Source organism: Triturus cristatus, chromosome 1_1, assembly GCF_964204655.1.
Source record: "Triturus cristatus chromosome 1_1, aTriCri1.1, whole genome shotgun sequence".
Classification (NCBI taxonomy): domain Eukaryota; kingdom Metazoa; phylum Chordata; class Amphibia; order Caudata; family Salamandridae; genus Triturus; species Triturus cristatus.
The window spans coordinates 772,585,185-772,604,694 of NC_140579.1; the positions used below are offsets into that span (position 1 = coordinate 772,585,185).

Consider the following 19,510-nt stretch of genomic DNA (forward strand, 5'->3'; position numbering starts at 1 on the left):
CCCAGGCATTATTTATAAGTCGGCCTGTGAGCAACTACGTTGTGATATGTTGGTATGTTACGGGTTGTCATATTGATTTAAAATCACAGCATTACTAAAATTAATTCATACAACCCAGACTTTTTTCACCTGAATGAGGGAGATATTTGTACAGTAATAGAAATTGTGTCTTCATCCATGACAGCATTATGAGAGAAAATAATTTTATTGATAGTTCATCAGATCCCTGCAGAGGAGCAGGCTGACATCACCTTAAAACTCAACACAGACCCTAAATTCAGTATGGTACCACCAATAAATGATTTATATTGAGACTAAAATATGTTACCATCCTTTGTGTGTTCCTTTTGTCGACCTTCAAAAACCATGTCTCCTCTGAAGGGCATTAAAATAGGAATACAATGGTGGCAATTCATTAAAAAAAACTATCCAAAAGAGATGCTTCCTGTATCCTTCCACCTAAATAGTACCATACAAAACACCATACAACAATTATATGAATATCACCAACATGTTATGGACCTGATTTACACTAGAAAAATGACTCCTAGGTAGGTATCGAACGAGGTGAAGTAGGGCCGTTCCTCTCAAATAGCCACCTTCCTCCTTGGATAATATTGCTTAAGTATCAGAATAATATCGTTATCATCTAGGAGGCTGCACCTTCCTTTGGTTTTATTAACACTCCTCCTGGGTTGACCTCAAAATCTTTGCGTAATATTATACATTAACTGGGTAGCTGCTCCTTCCTTGGCTGCACCCTTGTCTCTCGTGGGTAGCATAATCAGTACTAAAGTTGGCAAAAAGTTTTGGGACTCTTTGGTTACAGACACATCAATGTGGATAACCTCAGAATCATCTTGTTACTATCCTATTCTTCCATTCCTCCTCTCTTTCTCATACCTAACAAAGGCCTCAAAATAAACTAGATTCTAGCCCTTGGGAACCCACTCCATTGTGACCCACAATTCTGACCGCTCTCCCATAGCTTTCATCCAGCTCTCTATACTGGTTCTTCTTTGCCCCCTACCCTCGATTTCTTCCAAAGCATCTTAGCCTGCCTTGTCCTTTTCTACCTCATTCTTCTCCTTCAGCTATGTAACTCTGATCCATTCATCTCCTCCTAAATGTACCAGCAACTACAAGCAGCCAAATAACTCCCAGCTCTTTTTTGAGGCAAAGACACAAAGCACCTCACTCGCTTGGGACCCTGCCCTGCTGTAGGAAAGTGCCCATTTGGTTACACCCCCCCCTACTTTTTGCCTGCGAAATGATGCAATTTTGACTGCTAGCCATGTCCTCAGTACTGGAGCTCTTTTCCAAATCTGTACAGTTGTTTCCCCCAATTGACAAACTCTTTCACACCCTCTGTAAGTCCCTAGTAAGTGGTACCCCTTGTACCTAGGGCCTAAGGTACTAAAGAAGGCCCCTGAGGGCTGCAGCATGATTCGTGGCACCCTAAGGGACCCCTCACCAAGCGCATGCCAAGCTGCCATTACAGAGTGCATGTCTTGTTGCAGACAAAAGTGAAAACACAACATGTCACACAGCCCTGTGTGCCATGGCCCCTACCACTGCACGTAGTGTTTATAAGTCACCCCTGCAGCAGGTCTAATAGCTCTAAGGCAGGGTGCTTAATACTACATGTGAGGGCATACCTGCATGAGCAGATATGCCCCTGTGCTGGTCAGTCCTATTACTGCCAGTACAAGTGACCAGGGAAGTCATTTTAGAAACATGTACTAGACACCGGGGAAAATGAGTTCCCCAGATACATGATGGCTCCACTGAAAATAGGGATTTTTGGTATATTGATAAACCTGATTTCAGTGTTGGATTTATCAATACATGCACACACAGGGTACCCCTGAAAACCTACCAGCCTCTGGTGTACTCACTGACTTGTCTCTGCCAGCCTGCCACTAGAGACACCGTTCTGACATCCGAGGGTGAGAGCCTTTTGCTCACCGTTGACCCGGAACAAAAGCCTGTATTGTAAGAGAGTGTCACATCCCCTCCTACAGGAGGACTTGCTGATCAGCCTTCCTAGGGTGTGAAGCTTCGAAGAGCTGCCACCTTTGAAATGCAAATCTGACCTCCCTCACAGGGGAGGAAACTGACCCCCTTGTCCAGAGCCCCATTTGGCACCTGGACAGGCTGGGAAATTGGCTAGTTAGGTAGACGTTGCCTCCCCCAGGTTAGTACCAGCCCAAAGGTGGGCTAAACTGAGGGGGACATGACTTTTCAAAAGTAACTATCTTTGTGATGGCATACTTTGGAATTCTGGGACTAAGTTGTGCCCACTTCTAGCCGGAAGTGGTCATATATGGGGCATAGTGACCCCAAGGGTAGGTAGTCCATTGGCTACTACTCTACACTCCCCAAATGCCCCTAAATTCAGTATTCAAGGGAGTTCTTGGCACCAGAGAATCAGATCCTGATGACCTGAAGAAAAAGGACTAATGTGAAGATTTGCACAGCAAGAACAGAAGTCCCAGCACCTGACTTGGCACCAACTCTGCTGCCTTCACCAGTTGCTCCAGAAGCCAACTTCTCCTGTAGCTGCTGAGTACCCAAAGCCTGGGAGATCTGCCATCCTTCATCCAGCTTAATTTGTTAACTGTGAATTTTGTTGCAAACTCAAACAGTGCCAACATTATTATTGAATGATATATGGGGACTTTTATAGCCCCATACATCTTTGCTGCCCCCTTAACAGTTCTGCTCAGATTTTAACAAAACCAATAGAACGCTAATCAAATTAGTCGGACAGTTTTTGTACAGGTTCATCAAACGGTGCCAAATTTATTTGCAAATGAACACTTCTTTGACCCCCAAACCCTTGAAATCTTGCTTCCAATGGACCTGGACGAAAACAAAAGAAATAAGAGCAGGCTAAATATGCTAAGTCTCTGCCAAAGTTCATGTAGATCCATCAAATGGTTCCAAAGTTATTCGTAAATCAAAAATGTACTAAATTACGTATACAAACCTAGTATGCTGATGCGTTTCTGTCTTCAACTGGCCTAAAATGTATGCAGTGGCCTCTCCTATACATATGGCGTCACCACTGGGTAGTTATAGTTGGGACCAAAGTTCCATTGGAAAGGCGTTTTTTGGTTGGGCTTGGAAATTTGGCACAGTTTGAGTTTTGACAGCGCCCCAAAAAAAAGTCACAAATTCTCACTCACTTCAGCTCCTTCCTGGAAAGTTTCAGAGTGATCCATCAAGCTAGGTACTCAGAAAAAGGGGTGCCCAAAACAAGTTTTCCCCATTGATTCTTCTATCGGGAATTTTAGTAGTGATGCTGCACAAACCGCTGAACGGAATGACACCAAGTTCAGCGCAAAGCTAGATCTTGGTCCACAAAGCGTATTTTTTAAATTTTGTTTTTTTGAGAAATTATGGCTACAAAAATTGCTATTTCATGTCACAGAAGATATGCTTTTTATTAAAATATACTCTAGGGTATGCCAGGACTCTGTGGAGTCGCAATCAAATTTTTGGGAAAGGGGACATGCGTCTACTTCCCAAAGTCTCAGAGAGCCCTCGGGGACCCATTCCTCATGCCCAAACATAAATATGAAGGGTAGAAGGGTGTGTGGCCTCCATCCGTGAGCCAATGATCTGCCCTTGGGAACCCATCTCCTGTGACCCAATATGTTGCAGTGTCCCGGGGACCCTATCTCTCCAGGACACTGTATGTCCCTACCTGGGAGAGAGTGCGGGCATATCCTGCCTATACTCTCTGTCAAGGAACCAAAATTTGCTTCCATCAGGGTGGGAACAGTGAAAAAGGCTGCTCCTGCCGGGAAGGGAGCAAAGTATTGGGGCCTGTTCCTGTCAGCACCCATTATGGTGGTGGCCAGGGAGTCCAAAGGAGCCACAACGTCCCCGCTGTACCCAACTGAAGACTCATTGAGGGTGGCATGGGTGGGCACTGAGGCACTCACCAATACTTTTAGAGGCCGACTACCACCAGGGGCTATGGTAGCCCTGGGGCTCTCCCAGTGTCTTCCAACATAAAAAGGGTACCCCAGTTATTTAAAAATAGAAAAAAAAAAACCTGTTGGCCAGTCCTAAGCTGATCATGGGGCTGCTTGCAGGAAGCCGCATGATCCCCAACAAAAATGTAAGATGTGGCTGTCCTGTGACACCCAAAAAACAATTTTAAAAATTAATGATAAATGAGCAACAGGAGACGCTGATTTATAATTTTGTGCTCTGGCATGGAGTGCCTCAAAATGCCCATCAAAAGCTTATTACTTAATTTGTTTTTCATCCTGGTGGTACCCTTAGAAGGGGCAGGGAACCACCAACCCTAAGTCTCACATGGCAAAATGCCCTGCGTTTAACCTCACACCTCACACGGCAGAGATCAACATCATCCTTTATGTTAAGAAAACCATAGAAATTTACTGAAAAAAAAACCAAGGTTAAAGTGACGCTATATATTTAGAAATTGTGAAAATGTTACACTCCATATTTCTTTTTTTATAAAACCCTTATAAATTAACTAGGTGAAAATGTCAGTTAAAACATACCATTTTAAATTAACAAATCCACTGATATTTACCAGTTATAGTTATGTCAAGTAACTATAACTCGTCCTCGTGCCCTAAAGCAACTATAACTTGCATCCTCACCATGCACTGCTAAAAGCCTTCCACATTTCATCACTCAGGACATGTTATACAATTCATTGATAACATCACTGCAACATCCGAAACGACCTCATTGATAACAACAGTGTGCAAAGCTGGGGCGTGCACTATATTTACTTAAAGGCGTGAGTTATAGTCACTTGAGATAACTATAACTGGTGAACCTCAGTTATTTTGTTTGTTTAAAATAGTATGATTTAACTGACATTTTCCCATAACTACAACATACATTTAACCTTTTTTTTTTTTTGTGAATGTATATGTATATTTTGAAGAGATGGCGACTCTCTTTGGGTTTGCTCTTCCTTACATGCCAGATTGGTTAAGTCTCACCGTATGTTATCCGGTAAACAATTCTTTCTTGAATCAAAGAATCACACATAGAGCTTTTAGGTGAGTATATAGAAGAAATACAAAGTGATTTATTATCCCATTCGCAACACATACCCTGGCATGATAACTACAAGCTCATCCCCATGGATGCGGTGTCATTGTTCACCAGCATAAGACACAACACAGGACTTCAAACATGTGAATATTCCTGTTGGAAACAGCCCTTTTTGCAGGGTTATCCCCAAACTTTTTGCTTCTTCCTTCTTTATTTTTCTGACCCGTCGTTGTTGGCAATAGGACTCTGGGCACTTTACCACTGCTGATCAGTGCTAAAGTGCATATGCTCTCTGTATAAATTGTTATATTGATTGGTTATCCATGATTGGCATATTTGTTTCACCTGTTAGCCCCTAGTAAAGTGCACTGGGTGTGCCAGGGCTGGTGATTCAAATGCTACTAGTGGGCTGCAGCACTGATTGTGCCACCCACAGGAGTAGCGCTAAAATGATGTCTTAGGCCTGCTTGCAGTGCCTATGTGCAGTCCAGGACTGCCATGTCGACCTGGCCAGTGCACCCACTGGCCAGGCCTTATCCTTCCCTTTCTGTACATGTCAGGCATCCCTATGGTGGCCCTAGGTACCCCCCTGGGCTGGGTGCAGTGTATCTGAAAGGTAGGGCATGTACTGAGGTGTGTAACATGCCCTGGTAGTGAATTACAGCCATTTTCGTTTTTCACTGCTGAGAGGCTATCTTGCCCATAGGATAGAATGGGGAAGGCTGTTTACATGCCTATCTTCCCATAAGGGCAAGATAGAAAATCCAAGTTTGGTATCTCTGTGTTCAGAATTTAATTATACATCTTTTTAGCAAGATGGTTTTTAAATTCACTGTGTGAGAATAGCACTTTTTAGAAAGTAGCTATTCTCCTGTTTAACCTTCCTGTGTGCCTGTGTGCTGGTTGGCTGACCGGTGTCATGTGATGGGCTAGGTGGCTCCAGGAGCCTGGATGAGTCAGCAGCAGGGTGAATAGGGAGATCTGCTTTAGATGGGTGGGAGGAGTAGTCCCTGGGTTTGAATAGGGCTGCCCCTGACAAAAACAATGCTGGCTCCACCCCCTGCTGGCCAGGCTGAGGACTCTGCCTCTGCTGGCACAAAGAAGGCTCCACCTCCTGCTGAGCGTCTAACGACCCTGCCCCTCACTCTGAAAGGAACCAGGTGCTCCAGAGCAGAGCACACCCAGGAACCGGTTTGAGCAGGGGAATCCCCCCACTGGAACAAAGAGAGACAAAGACTTGGAGGGGTATAAGAAGAGGACCCCAGACACCTAAAACTTTAGATTACTTTGGAACTAAGAAGAAACCTCTGCCAAGGAGAAAGCTGAAAAGAACTGAAGAGGAGAAGACTGCCTGCTTGCTGTTTTGCTTTGCTGCCAAGGAGAGGGGAAGGACTTTGCTATGTCCCCTTCTTTTGATTCTGATCTCCAAGGGCCTGAGAAGAGCTGGCTCCCTGTTAAGAAGTCCCAGGAACAAAAGGACTTCACCACCAGCTCCCCTGGAACTCTGCTGAAGGAGTTCTGACCTGCCTTGGAGTGCTTGCCCAGTCTTGGGGCCTCAGGAGGTCGTTTTGCTGTGTTTGGGAGCTGGGAAGCAGAAGCGTGAAAAAGAGTAACTGGTACCCAACGCATCATCCGATTGCGTGTCGCAAGAACGAGAGTGCGAGGAGAATTTCATCGCGGCGTCATCGCAGCACCCGGAGTCCCCGCATCGCCGAGTGCGTCGAGCATCGTCCCAGTGCGAGAAGATTCCTGACGCTGCGAGGGTCGTCGCAGAACCAGTTTGCGGGCCGCACCACTGCCGGTGCGTGAAAGTATCCAGTCGCTGCGTGTGTCGACGCAGAGTCCCGTCCCGTGACGCATCGAGGGTTGCGGCGCCAGAAGTTAACGCCGCGCCGCGCACCGCAACGCATCGAAGGTTGCAGCGCCAGAAGTCAGCGCTGCGCCGCGCATCGCGCTGCATCGAAGATCGTCGCATCGTACCTGTGCGTGAAGCTTCCCCCTAAGAAACCTATGCAACGAAAGCCAAAGTCATCGCATCCTCCCCCTACAGATCGGAGCCGGCGCATCCACCTCTGCTGCGTGAAGCAGGGCTGCTGCAAAGCCTCCCCAAGATCTCAGGAGTATCGCATCGCCTTTGCCATCTTCCTTGTTATAGCTTTTGGGAACCTTATCGCAACTACAGGTACTGTTGGGCACGAAAGTGTCGCATTTTGTGCATTGAGTCGCATTGTGCAGGACACTGACTTTTACATCCTGGAGTACTTTCTGCAAACTCTTGAACTATCTTTAAAGTAACCTTTTTGAATTATATGTTGGTTTGTCTGTAGTATTTGGTCTTGTGAAGTTTTTAGTAAAGATACCTTATTTTTCTAAAACTGGTGTGGAGTAAATCTGTGGTGTTTTCACTGTGTTACTGTGAGTGTTGGTACAAATACTTTACACATTGCCTTTGATAGCCTAGACTGCTCAGGCCAAGCTACCTAGAGGGTGAGCAGGGGTTATCTTAACAGTGTATCCCCCTTTCCCTGACTAGAAGCAAGGGTCCCTACTTGGACAGTGGTACCTACCCTGCCAACTAGAGACCCCCAGATCTAACATTGGTGGCAGCGGTGGGATTGAACTTGTATTTGTACTTGACCCACAGTAATTGGTGTACATCACTAGTTTAAGTGCAGACCAATAGACAACCACATACTATATTTTTTATTCTATTTTTGAGTAACTCTTCAAGAGCATCATGCCTCAGGTGGCAACAAGTGAGAAGGCAGAATTGGAGTTTTCCATTGCGGATTTGTATTCGTACGGAGTTGTAGAGCTCAAGCGATTCTGCAAAGACCGTGGTTGCCCTTTTAAAAGTGGAGCTAGAAAGGATGAGCTCCAAAAAGTCTTGAAGGCCTGGTGGGAGGCCCAAGAGGAGGATGATGCAGATGAAGAGGATGGTTTTGTTCCCCAAGATCTGCCCGTGGGCAGAACAGTCTCAAGGGCTGGCAGCTCCCATTCCAGTAGGGGGCTCACTCCAGAGGAGTTAGAGGAGAATCAAAGGGTGAGAGACCATGAAATGGAAAAAATGAAAATGGAAATGGCAAAGGAGGAGAGAAAGAAGATGTATGCCTTGGAAGAATTTAAATTGACCTTGGCACATGAATTAAGAATGAGGGAGCTTGATTTGGAGCTCGAGAGGCTTGAGGCCATGAGTGTCTCAGCTGAAGAAGAAAAATGGGTAGCTCAAGAAGTGAGCTTTGCTGAGTTGGAGGTGGAGTCCAGCTCAGATGGTGGCAGCAAGATTGTAAGTTCTAGTGCTGAGAGAAAGGTACAAACACCCAGAGATGTGGCACCTGACTTGAAGGAGGGGGTTGACATACACCAGGGGGTTCAGGATTATGATGTAGTTCCAGTGGAGTGCAGTGTCCCTGAAGTGAATTGGGGAACTGGCACAGGGGACCATATTCCTAGTGGTGGGAGGGACACTCTACTGACCCTAGATGAGAGGTACAGGGAGAGGGGTTCCCCCATGGTAGAAACATTGGTGTGTGAGTGTGAAGACTGCCCAGAAGAGTGTGAGTTGTGTGACAGAGACAGTCAGGTACTGTCTTGCCAATCTCAGGAGAGTGGTGTGGGGTACTTGTGTGAGGCACTGGAGAGTGAGGCAAACGGTAGCTTGGTTAACAACTGTGGGGGGCTGTGTGATTCATTTGTTGGAGAGCATATTTTAAGTCCCTGTTTTCCAGAGCTATGCCAACACCCGGTGGAGTGTGAGTTGTCTGGTTCCAGAGAGCTTGCGTTGGAGGCAGACCTTTGGTTGGATGCCAAAAGGTCTGGAGAGGCATTGGGGAGTGATCCCAAAAGGAGTGGCCCAGATATCTTCCAGACCTGTGAGGTGGAAGAGGTTCAGTGTAGCCCGGTTAGGTCCCAGTGTAGTGGGAGGGGTGTAGGGGCTCACGTCCTGTCTCAGTGGAGAAGGGGTGAGTGTGGGACTGTGGGTCCCAAGGTGCCCGAAACCCAGTCTCAGGGCCTGGAGGGTTCCTTAAGGGAACACCAGGTTGGGGGCCTAGACAGTGCTAGTAGGCCATTTGAGGAGGATCTCCTAGTGTCAGGAGAACCTGGAGCCTCTGTAAACAGAGCTCCAGTGGTTCTGGTGTCTGGCGGTACCGCTCCAGTTGGGAGGGTGCAGAAGTCCAGACTGAGGGGTGAGAGGGGGATGTGTTCCCCAGTGGGAGAACCAGTGGGTCAGGGACCAGCCAGAAGGGCTGAGTCCCCTAGGAGTGACCATGGTGACACCACTTCTGTCCTGGGGGATCTTCGCGCACTGTCAGGTAGACAGGGGCCGGGAGATCTGCGCCAGGCAGACTGTCACGAGACACATGAGTCATGTGTCACCCTCGGGGAGATACTGTGTGAGTCCCCAGAAGTCCTGGCATGCCAGGCAGGTGTGCAACCGCAGGGTTTAGTCCCTGGGTTGGGAGGCCAGGTTCAGGATCTGCCTGACCTGGGGGGAAGGACATCTGTAAGCTGTGTCCTGACCGGTTTGGCTTCCAGGGGTACCACTCCAGTGGGGAGGGTGCAGCTCTCTGGAAGGGGGTGCAGAGGGAGAGAGTCCTCGCCTCTGACCCCGGTGCAACCTGAGGGTTTAGACCCTAGGTTGGGAGACAAGTTGCTGGAGAGAGGTCCTGAACTGGAGGGAGGAACATCTGTAAGCAGTGTCTCTACCAGTTTGTCTTTGAGGTGTACCGCTCTGAGTAGGAGGGTGCAGAATTCTGGAAAGGGGTGCAGAGGGAGGGAGTCCTCGCCTCTGACCCCGGTTCACCTGGAGGGTTTAGACCCTAGGTTGGAGGGCCAGGTCGGGGGTGTCCCCCCTGACCTGGAGTCCCAGTTGCAGGATAGAACCCCTGAACTGGTGGGCGAATGGTGCAGGACACCTGCCACAGGTGCCCTGACTATTCTAGAAGGGGGTACCGCTCCAGGTGGGAGGGTACAGAGCCCCAAGGAAGAGGAGGAACGGGTATGGAACGGCCCATCCCAGCATCCTGTCCAGCCGCCGGATACAGGCCCGGGGCTGGTGGGTCAGTGCCAGGTTGTCAGACCCGACCTGACAGGAAAGGGAGTGGACAAAGGGTGCCAAGCACCTGGGGCTACTGCCCCCCACCCTCTGACGCCACAGGGGTTTGAGAGCCCTGAGAGGCATAAGGCCTGGGTCTCATCCCTGACCACTGTCACTGGTCACTGCGGCCTGCTGTCTGTCTGTTGGGACACACCTGTGAGAAAGTTAAGGCTAGGTGCTGCACAGGTGGTGTCCACAGGTGAAGGGAAGGGTTCCACATGGGTTGGCTTGGTGGACCCTGAGAGTATGGATGGAGAGATCCAACCGGGTTCAGGAAGGCGTAGAACAGGAATAGTGCCCTGCTGTTTGGGCCAGTTTCCGTGTTCTATCGCCCTAAGCAGGGAATCCCATCGAGGTATCGCTTGGTCTACCCTGGCTTTAGGCTGGAAGGGGGTTGTGTTGGAAACGGCCCTTTTTGCAGGGTTATCCCCAAACTTTTTGCTTCTTCCTTCTTTATTTTTCTGACCTGTCGTTGTTGGCAATAGGACTCTGGGCACTTTACCACTGCTGATCAGTGCTAAAGTGCATATGCTCTCTGTATAAATTGTTATATTGATTGGTTATCCATGATTGGCATATTTGTTTCACCTGTTAGCCCCTAGTAAAGTGCACTGGGTGTGCCAGGGCTGGTGATTCAAATGCTACTAGTGGGCTGCAGCACTGATTGTGCCACCCACAGGAGTAGCGCTAAAATGATGTCTTAGGCCTGCTTGCAGTGCCTATGTGCAGTCCAGGACTGCCATGTCGACCTGGCCAGTGCACCCACTGGCCAGGCCTTATCCTTCCCTTTCTGTACATGTCAGGCATCCCTATGGTGGCCCTAGGTACCCCCCTGGGCTGGGTGCAGTGTATCTGAAAGGTAGGGCATGTACTGAGGTGTGTAACATGCCCTGGTAGTGAATTACAGCCATTTTCGTTTTTCACTGCTGAGAGGCTATCTTGCCCATAGGATAGAATGGGGAAGGCTGTTTACATGCCTATCTTCCCATAAGGGCAAGATAGAAAATCCAAGTTTGGTATCTCTGTGTTCAGAATTTAATTATACATCTTTTTAGCAAGATGGTTTTTAAATTCACTGTGTGAGAATAGCACTTTTTAGAAAGTAGCTATTCTCCTGTTTAACCTTCCTGTGTGCCTGTGTGCTGGTTGGTTGACCGGTGTCATGTGATGGGCTAGGTGGCTCCAGGAGCCTGGATGAGTCAGCAGCAGGGTGAATAGGGAGATCTGCTTTAGATGGGTGGGAGGAGTAGTCCCTGGGTTTGAATAGGGCTGCCCCTGACAAAAACAATGCTGGCTCCACCCTCTGCTGGCCAGGCTGAGGACTCTGCCTCTGCTGGCACAAAGAAGGCTCCACCTCCTGCTGAGCGTCTAACGACCCTGCCCCTCACTCTGAAAGGAACCAGGTGCTCCAGAGCAGAGCACACCCAGGAACCGGTTTGAGCAGGGGAATCCCCCCACTGGAACAAAGAGAGACAAAGACTTGGAGGGGTATAAGAAGAGGACCCCAGACACCTAAAACTTTAGATCACTTTGGAACTAAGAAGAAACCTCTGCCAAGGAGAAAGCTGAAAAGAACTGAAGAGGAGAAGACTGCCTGCTTGCTGTTTTGCTTTGCTGCCAAGGAGAGGGGAAGGACTTTGCTGTGTCCCCTTCTTTTGATTCTGATCTCCAAGGGCCTGAGAAGAGCTGGCTCCCTGTTAAGAAGTCCCAGGAACAAAAGGACTTCACCACCAGCTCCCCTGGAACTCTGCTGAAGGAGTTCTGACCTGCCTTGGAGTGCTTGCCCAGTCTTGGGGCCTCAGGAGGTCGTTTTGCTGTGTTTAGGAGCTGGGAAGCAGAAGCGTGAAAAAGAGTAACTGGTACCCACCGCATCATCCGATTGCGTGTCGCAAGAACGAGAGTGCGAGGAGAATTTCATCGCGGCGTCATCGCAGCACCCGGAGTCCCCGCATCGCCGAGTGCGTCGAGCATCGTCCCAGTGCGAGAAGATTCCTGACGCTGCGAGGGTCGTCGCAGAACCAGTTTGCGGGCCGCACCACTGCCGGTGCGTGAAAGTATTCAGTCGCTGCGTGTGTCGACGCAGAGTCCCGTCCCGTGACGCATCGAGGGTTGCGGCGCCAGAAGTCAGCGCTGCGCATCGCGTCGCATCGAAGATCGTCGCATCGTACCTGTGCGTGAAGCTTCCCCCTAAGAAACCTACGCAACGAAAGCTAAAGTCATCGCATCCTCACCCTACAGATCGGAGCCGGCACATCCACCTCTGCTGCGTGAAGCAGGGCTGCTGCAAAGCCTCCCCAAGATCTCAGGAGTATCGCATCGCCTTTGCCATCTTCCTTGTTATAGCTTTTGGGAACCTTATCGCAATTACAGGTACTGTTGGGCACGAAAGTGTCGCATTTTGTGCATTGAGAGTCGCATTGTGCAGGACACTGACTTTTACATCCTGGAGTACTTTCTGCAAACTCTTGAACTATCTTTAAAGTAACCTTTTTGAATTATATGTTGGTTTGTCTGTAGTATTTGGTCTTGTGAAGTTTTTAGTAAAGATACCTTATTTTTCTAAAACTGGTGTGGAGTAAATCTGTGGTGTTTTCACTGTGTTACTGTGAGTGTTGGTACAAATACTTTACACATTGCCTTTGATAGCCTAGACTGCTCAGGCCAAGCTACCTAGAGGGTGAATAGGGGTTATCTTAACAGTGTATCCCCCTTTCCCTGACTAGAAGCAAGGGTCCCTACTTGGACAGTGGTACCTACCCTGCCAACTAGAGACCCCCAGATCGAACAATTCCCTTAACAAAAGAAACATCAAATACAGCAATTATAACATAATGCTTTTAGAAATTATTATAACATGCCTGAAAAATAAAATCTTCCTTTTCAATGATGAAATCTATATTCAAACCCAGGGAACAGCAATTGGTTTTATATTTTCACTCAGCTATGCGAATCTCCTCACTGGCTGGTAAGAAAAAGAAATAGCATGGAGTGAGGAAAAGACAATGTGAAAAAAATAGATAATGTAGCTTTGTTTCACAGATGACCTCCTATTCATCTGGGACAGGACAGCAAAGGAATTTGGACAATAGCATGACATCTTAAACCACAACAAAAGCAGCTTAGATTTAGTGTATGGCATCAGTATGAAAAAGGTGAGAATCCTAAATACTGAAATCTACATAAAAATAGCAAAATAAAAACAACCTTACACGGTAAGCCAATAGCATACTACATGGGGGTAGTTTCCTTTAAAAAAACCTTGAATGAATATACTATATGGGGAGTTCTAAGGTTGTTGAGAAACTGTTTCACAGATGAAGAATTCAAGAGCCATGCAATGACAACTAAAATAGGTAGAGGTTGTACTGCAAAAAAGTAATTGAGACAGGCCTGGACCAAGCAAGGAATCCTGCAATTTCGAATTTTAAAATAAACCAACAACAGAACAATGAACAACAGACAGGCCCATAAGGCTCATTACAACGTACTCCCATAAATCATATAAAATCAGAATACTCAAAATCTTCACAGCCAACATGTGTTTCGCTGAACCTCTGCTTTTCAAGGCTGGTAAAAACAAAAATATTAAATAAAGATATAAAAACTGACCAGATTAACTCATATGCCACTTCAACACAAAAATATATTCTGAGCCATTCATTTCTATCATGGAACGGATATTCAATCTAATTACATGATAAACATTCCTTCATAACATTGACTATGTAAAAATATCCGTTAAAACACACCCATGAATGAATGAAGGAATGAGTGAATACATTTATTGTGTTATTACCTAAAACCATTACAATATACAAAATTAAAACATGGAGCAAACGATTGGAGTGATAAAACGTGAAAGTAAAAAAATTCTAATGTTTAGAACCAGGTCATTGAGGAGATGTATGGACAACCGGTATTAGTATAGTAATTAAAATCATTAATACAAAATTGATACTCGATGCTGTCCCTTGATCAGATCGACTGTTCAGGGATGAATCGAACCCTCCCTGGGCTTGTCAGGCTGTTAGCCAGTCTCTGCCTGAGCCTACTTGTCTTTCAAAAGTGTCCGAGTATGATGTACAAATTTAACAAAGTTGGCCATGTTCTTCGCAATTTCCAAAGAGTAGAGCTGGCAAACGACCTATATATGTTCCTCATGAATATATATGTCGTAAAATACCAATCATCATGTTATGCTGAAAAGATGGAAAATCTGGAAACGATGTGAAGGCAAACAGAGGGTAAGAACCCATATTAATACCACAAAATTAAAGATGTAAATCCTTCCATTGTCAACCTGCAAAACCACAGAAAATTCTCCAGTTGTAGTATGTAATGCGAACAACACACACCATAACTCACGCAACCCCCATGTTTAATTGTTCCTTGAATACATTTTTACTTTGTGCCATTGTCAAATGGATATTTTGTGCATGTCGAGTGATGTAAGTTTGTGCATTGCATACCATCACTTGTGAATTGTATTTTTATAATTTTGAGCAAGAAACATAACCTAAATTCGTACGTGTATTTTTTCATTCAAATTCAATATTTTTATAATACTGTTTGTTTCCAACCCCCACTGCAGCCAGACCCCTCTCCCAATCTACTGTGGAAGGCCAACCCTTCCTGTACACACCCACTTGTGTGTGGAATTTGCTCTCTCTCCTCTCTTTCAAATTTTCTCTGTCTCACAAGCCTTCTGTATTTATGTTTCCTAACCCTTTTTTGAAAGTTATATATTAACGCCAATTTGCGATATTTTACAAAATGGCAAGGGAATCCACTCCTTAATATGGTTGCTCTTGCAACCATGTTTTGAAACGCAAATCACACGCAGTTTTCTACATTTTTTCCTGGTGTGCTTCTCAAGATTTCCACTCTCCTGGGTTCCCCTACCATTGCTTTGTAGTCTGAAACTTGTTCTATGGCATCGTCTTTCCAGTGGAATTTGTTTTCCACAGTGTACATAGCGGAATCTTTTTTCCACTGTGTACATACAGCGATCCAACATTGATTCGTAATTTAGGAAATGGAGAATATATATATTTTTTAATTCTACATAGACCATCACCAACCAGTCACATTTGTCAAAAAAATAAATGTAATTGACAGGAGTCGCAAATCAAGGAATCACAGCTTGAAATGGCAGAGATATACAAAAGTGTTAACAATTTCAAGCCCACACAGCGTCTTTTTCACATACTTATTTCTTAAACTACTGTACTGACCGGATTTTCACCAAGCCAACAGAAGCGCACTTTCTGATTTAAAGTTATACTTTCATTCCAGGAATCTACACAAAAATTGGGAATCTGGACTTGATCTAAATAAGCAAAGTGACTTTTAAAATTGGTGCAGACTTGTACATGGGGTCAAATGTTATAGGCAAGTCAAAAAGTGCTGTTTTAAGGAAAAGCTGTCCTGAGCCATAACTCCTCTCAATATGTTAATACAAAGTGTCTCTGTCGTTGGAATCAAAAACAGCAGTGCACTCAAAGAGGCCAGAAGAAATCTTCATTTAATTTAAGACGCAATGTGTGTAACCCCATGACAAGTCTGACCCAATGCGTTTTGGCTCTCGCGGGAGCCTTAATCACAGATGGTATATATGATATGCAATTGTTGCATTTTATACATAATATGTAAACTCTATGAGTAAATGATCACACAGTATGTGATCATGTAATTATATGTATGAACAGTCTCTCGAGTACGCAGTGAAAATCTTTAATTTGCTTTTCTCTACTCAAAAGATTGATGCAAATATTATAAAGAATGCAATATTTAAACCACTGATTAATTGGCATGATTTTTATATCTTATATTTAGGATGGCATAAAAACAGACTCAACGAAAGACGCAAAGCACATAGAGGAAAGAAACAAAGAAATTCGGCCCCGAGACTTTGACAGAAAGCAAAAAGCAGATGTGGGAACTGAGCCGAAAAAAGCAGAATTAGGCACGAAGACCAGCATAAAGGAAAAGCAAGAACGATTTAGCAAAATACAAGATAAACCAAAAGATAAGATTGGGGAAGTTACTGAAAGGGGAAGGCTTAATAAAACCCGGGACAAAACACCCACAGAAGACAAACTCACCCCCAAGACTGAAAATGACAAGCAAAGTGAGAGAAAAGGCACAGAAGACATGCTCCAGAAGACTACCAACATGACAGAGAAGCCTGCAGAGAAAAGGGATATTTTGGGAAGTAGGGCAAAGGTCACTGACAAAGACAATCTTAAAACTGTAAATGACAAAGAAAATGCCAAAAAGGTCAGAAACCACAAAAGTACCGAAGAAAAGCCTCCACTAAAAGTAGATGAGAGAGACACTGGTAAGAAAAAATCTACAGAGCCTACCAAAGACACCACAGACAAAAACAAGGCATCTGCATCTGAAATTCTCAAAACAATGCCCAACGAATGTGGTGAAGCAAGCTCAGTGGAAATAGTTGTAGACAATCTCACTAATCAAAACAAAGAAGATGAAGCTTCTAGCATCTTTGATGAAGACTTAGAGAAGGTAAAAAACAACGATCCAGAGCTAACAGAACTGAATGTCAATAACTCAGATTGTATCACTATTGAAACACTAATGAGCTTCACAGAAGCCTTGGAGTTTAACACTGTGGTCAAGGTATTTGCTTTGGCCAACACTCGTGCTGATGACCACATCGCACTTGCCATTGCAGCAATGCTAAAGTCAAACCAGACTCTTGTCAGCATCAACCTAGACTCAAATCACATCACAGGCAAAGGTATTCTGGCTATCTTCAGGGCATTGCAGCATAACAACACCCTAACAGAATTACGTTTTCATAACCAGAGACATATTTGTGGTGGAAAGACTGAAATGGAGATTGCCAAGATGTTGAAAGAAAACACAACTTTGTTAAAGCTTGGGTATCATTTTGAGCTGGCAGGTCCACGGATGACCGTAACAAACCTATTGAGTAGGAATATGGACAAGCAGAGGCAGAAACGCATGCAAGAACAGAAGCAGAAACAGGCCCAAGCCCAGGCACAGGAAGAAGTGGAGAAAAAAACCTGTCTTGAGGTGCCCAAGATTGTTGGCCTGCCCAAAGGATCTCCAAAGCCTTCTCCTCAGCCATCTCCAAAATCTTCCCCATATTCTTCTCCAAAGAGTACTCCTAAGAAAGGTGGAGTGCCAGTTGCCCCTCCACCACCACCACCACCTCCCTTCGCAACTCTGGCTCCATCTTTGATTAATGAGAACATCCGGAATTCACTGTCTCCAGCAACTCAGAGGAAATTAGTAGATAAAGTGGGTCCATCAGAGAAAAACTCTAGAGATCAGCTTTTGGACGCTATTAGATGCAGCAACATCAAAAAGCTCAAAAAGGTGAGTGTCAATTTTAAAAAGATGCACGTTTGCTTTATTGGTTTTTGGTTCCAATTATTGTGATAAAAGTACAACATAGGATGTTGGTTGTGAGGAAAATGGTAGAAATGAAGCTGGATAGCTGGATATTTTTTTTATTTATAGTAGGTGCTTTACATAGTTAGATTCAGTACTTTTCTTCATTTATAGCCACTGAAAAAATCAAACAGATTGACAAGCTTTTTCATACTTTTATAATGTTATGACACTCCATTTGTTGCTCCCAGCAATAAACCTGGAACATGATTTTGCTCTAGTTTACTCTATGGCTACTGCTCATTGATACAAATTGAGTGGCATGAAGATTGGTGATTCTGGGAGCATTTTTTCTTTTAATACCCATTACACAGTCTGATTTTGGGTAAGTTTCTGCTTCCTTGTGCCTTCATCCACTCTCCTCCAATAACAAAGGGCTCAATGTTTTGAAATTCTGACAAAGAATTGTGACTTATAGAAATGATTATTACTCATTCAATGAAACAAAAGGTGGCTAATTTGCCGACTTTTAAAGACAACTTTTGATATACCAGGAAAAGTCTGAGTATTTCGATTAAACATCCATTATCCAGACAGTGATACAAAAGGTGTCTTGGAATAAGAGGATGTTTCCTCCCACTCCTCTTCTATTAATGCCCTAGTACCTTATTTTCACATTGGTTTAAACGTGGGTGATGCCAAGGGTGAGCCCGATGAATATTTGACCACCGTTTTCCTTCCTCAGATTTCATGCTATCTCAAAAAGCCAAAGAATACAAAACCGGGGGTGGAGGGTTCGAGGGAAATTTTACGACCAGTGCGGATAAATTCCCTAACAGAACTATTACAAAACACCTAGTTATCCACTGGTCTTATAGACTTAGAACAGCACTAGAAACATCAAGCACAAGCAAAGGCTCTCAATCAAACATGGGGGGAATCCTTTAATAAGGATGGAATCCCATCGCCCACCGAAGTGGCATGCTTCATCATCTGGGATTTCTCCTCTTGGCCGCAACACCTAGTGCAGCCAAGGGCTACAACCCCCTCACTGTGATGGAGAAGCTCAGGGATGTTTTAGATACTATTCATGTATTGGATCTACCAAATTCCCAAAAATGTAAAGCGCTGTAGTATGCGAGTGATGGGCGCAGTGCAAAAAGGGGAGTGATACATGTTCTAAAACTGGCTACCAAGAGAAAAAGAGCTTTATTAGTTAACTCTTGGTGTCAGGGTTAAAAACAGTGCATGTGCAGTTTAGAAATATTAACTGCACCTGTCCAGTAAACAGGTCTACATGTTTCGGCCAGTATGACCTCAGTGGTATTGTGGCCTTCCTCTGGACCTAGATGTTCAATGCTACTGCGTAACAATGTGAAAAACTTAGAAGTGTAATTGGAACAAATACAACCTACAACACCAGTAGTCTCACGTTTGGTGGTTTACGATATACTGGTGAAACCTGTGGAAGACAGACATGACAGAGATCAAATTCTTGTGTTTAATGGCCTTTCAATCACGTGAGTCATATGTATTCATTGTTTGATGTACCTTACATTATACACTATAATTTGGAGTATTAAGTGAGCTTACCCGTTGATTACAAGTAAGACGCCTCACCTCACCTGGCAACAGCGCAGGACGGGAGGCACCACTCTAAAAAGAAAAGTTGGCATAAGTCAGACTAAAGGAAAAATCTAGTGTCTGACTTTCTTGCAACCTGAAAAGTTATTTACATCAATCAGTTCACAATGCAAACCCAAAAAGGGTGAGCTAATATGGGAACGCGTAGGTACTTGCTGACAGGTATGACAGAGTAAGTGTATAAAATCAGAAACAAGCATTCAGAGTGATGATACTGCTCGTAATTCAACCTATGTAGAGGAGCCCTTGATGGCACATTTGGTGTGTGTCCAGGTAAGGCTGCTGTTACTAGGTAAAGGACAATGTAAAGAGGCAAAAAAGTGCTCCTACCCA

At 45.0% G+C, this 19,510-nt stretch overlaps 1 protein-coding gene across 4 annotated transcripts in view; it reads left to right on the forward strand.

Moving 5' to 3' along the window:
* LMOD1 (leiomodin 1) overlaps positions 1-19,510 on the forward strand; it is a 329,884-nt gene that overhangs the window by 266,470 nt on the left and 43,904 nt on the right. For all 4 annotated transcript variants that reach the window (XM_085650088.1, XM_085650105.1, XM_085650113.1 and 1 more), the window contains one exon: positions 15,986-17,518. In XM_085650088.1, coding sequence (XP_085506214.1) covers positions 15,986-17,518 — 1,533 coding nt within the window. The remainder of the gene's footprint in view (positions 1-15,985; positions 17,519-19,510) is intronic.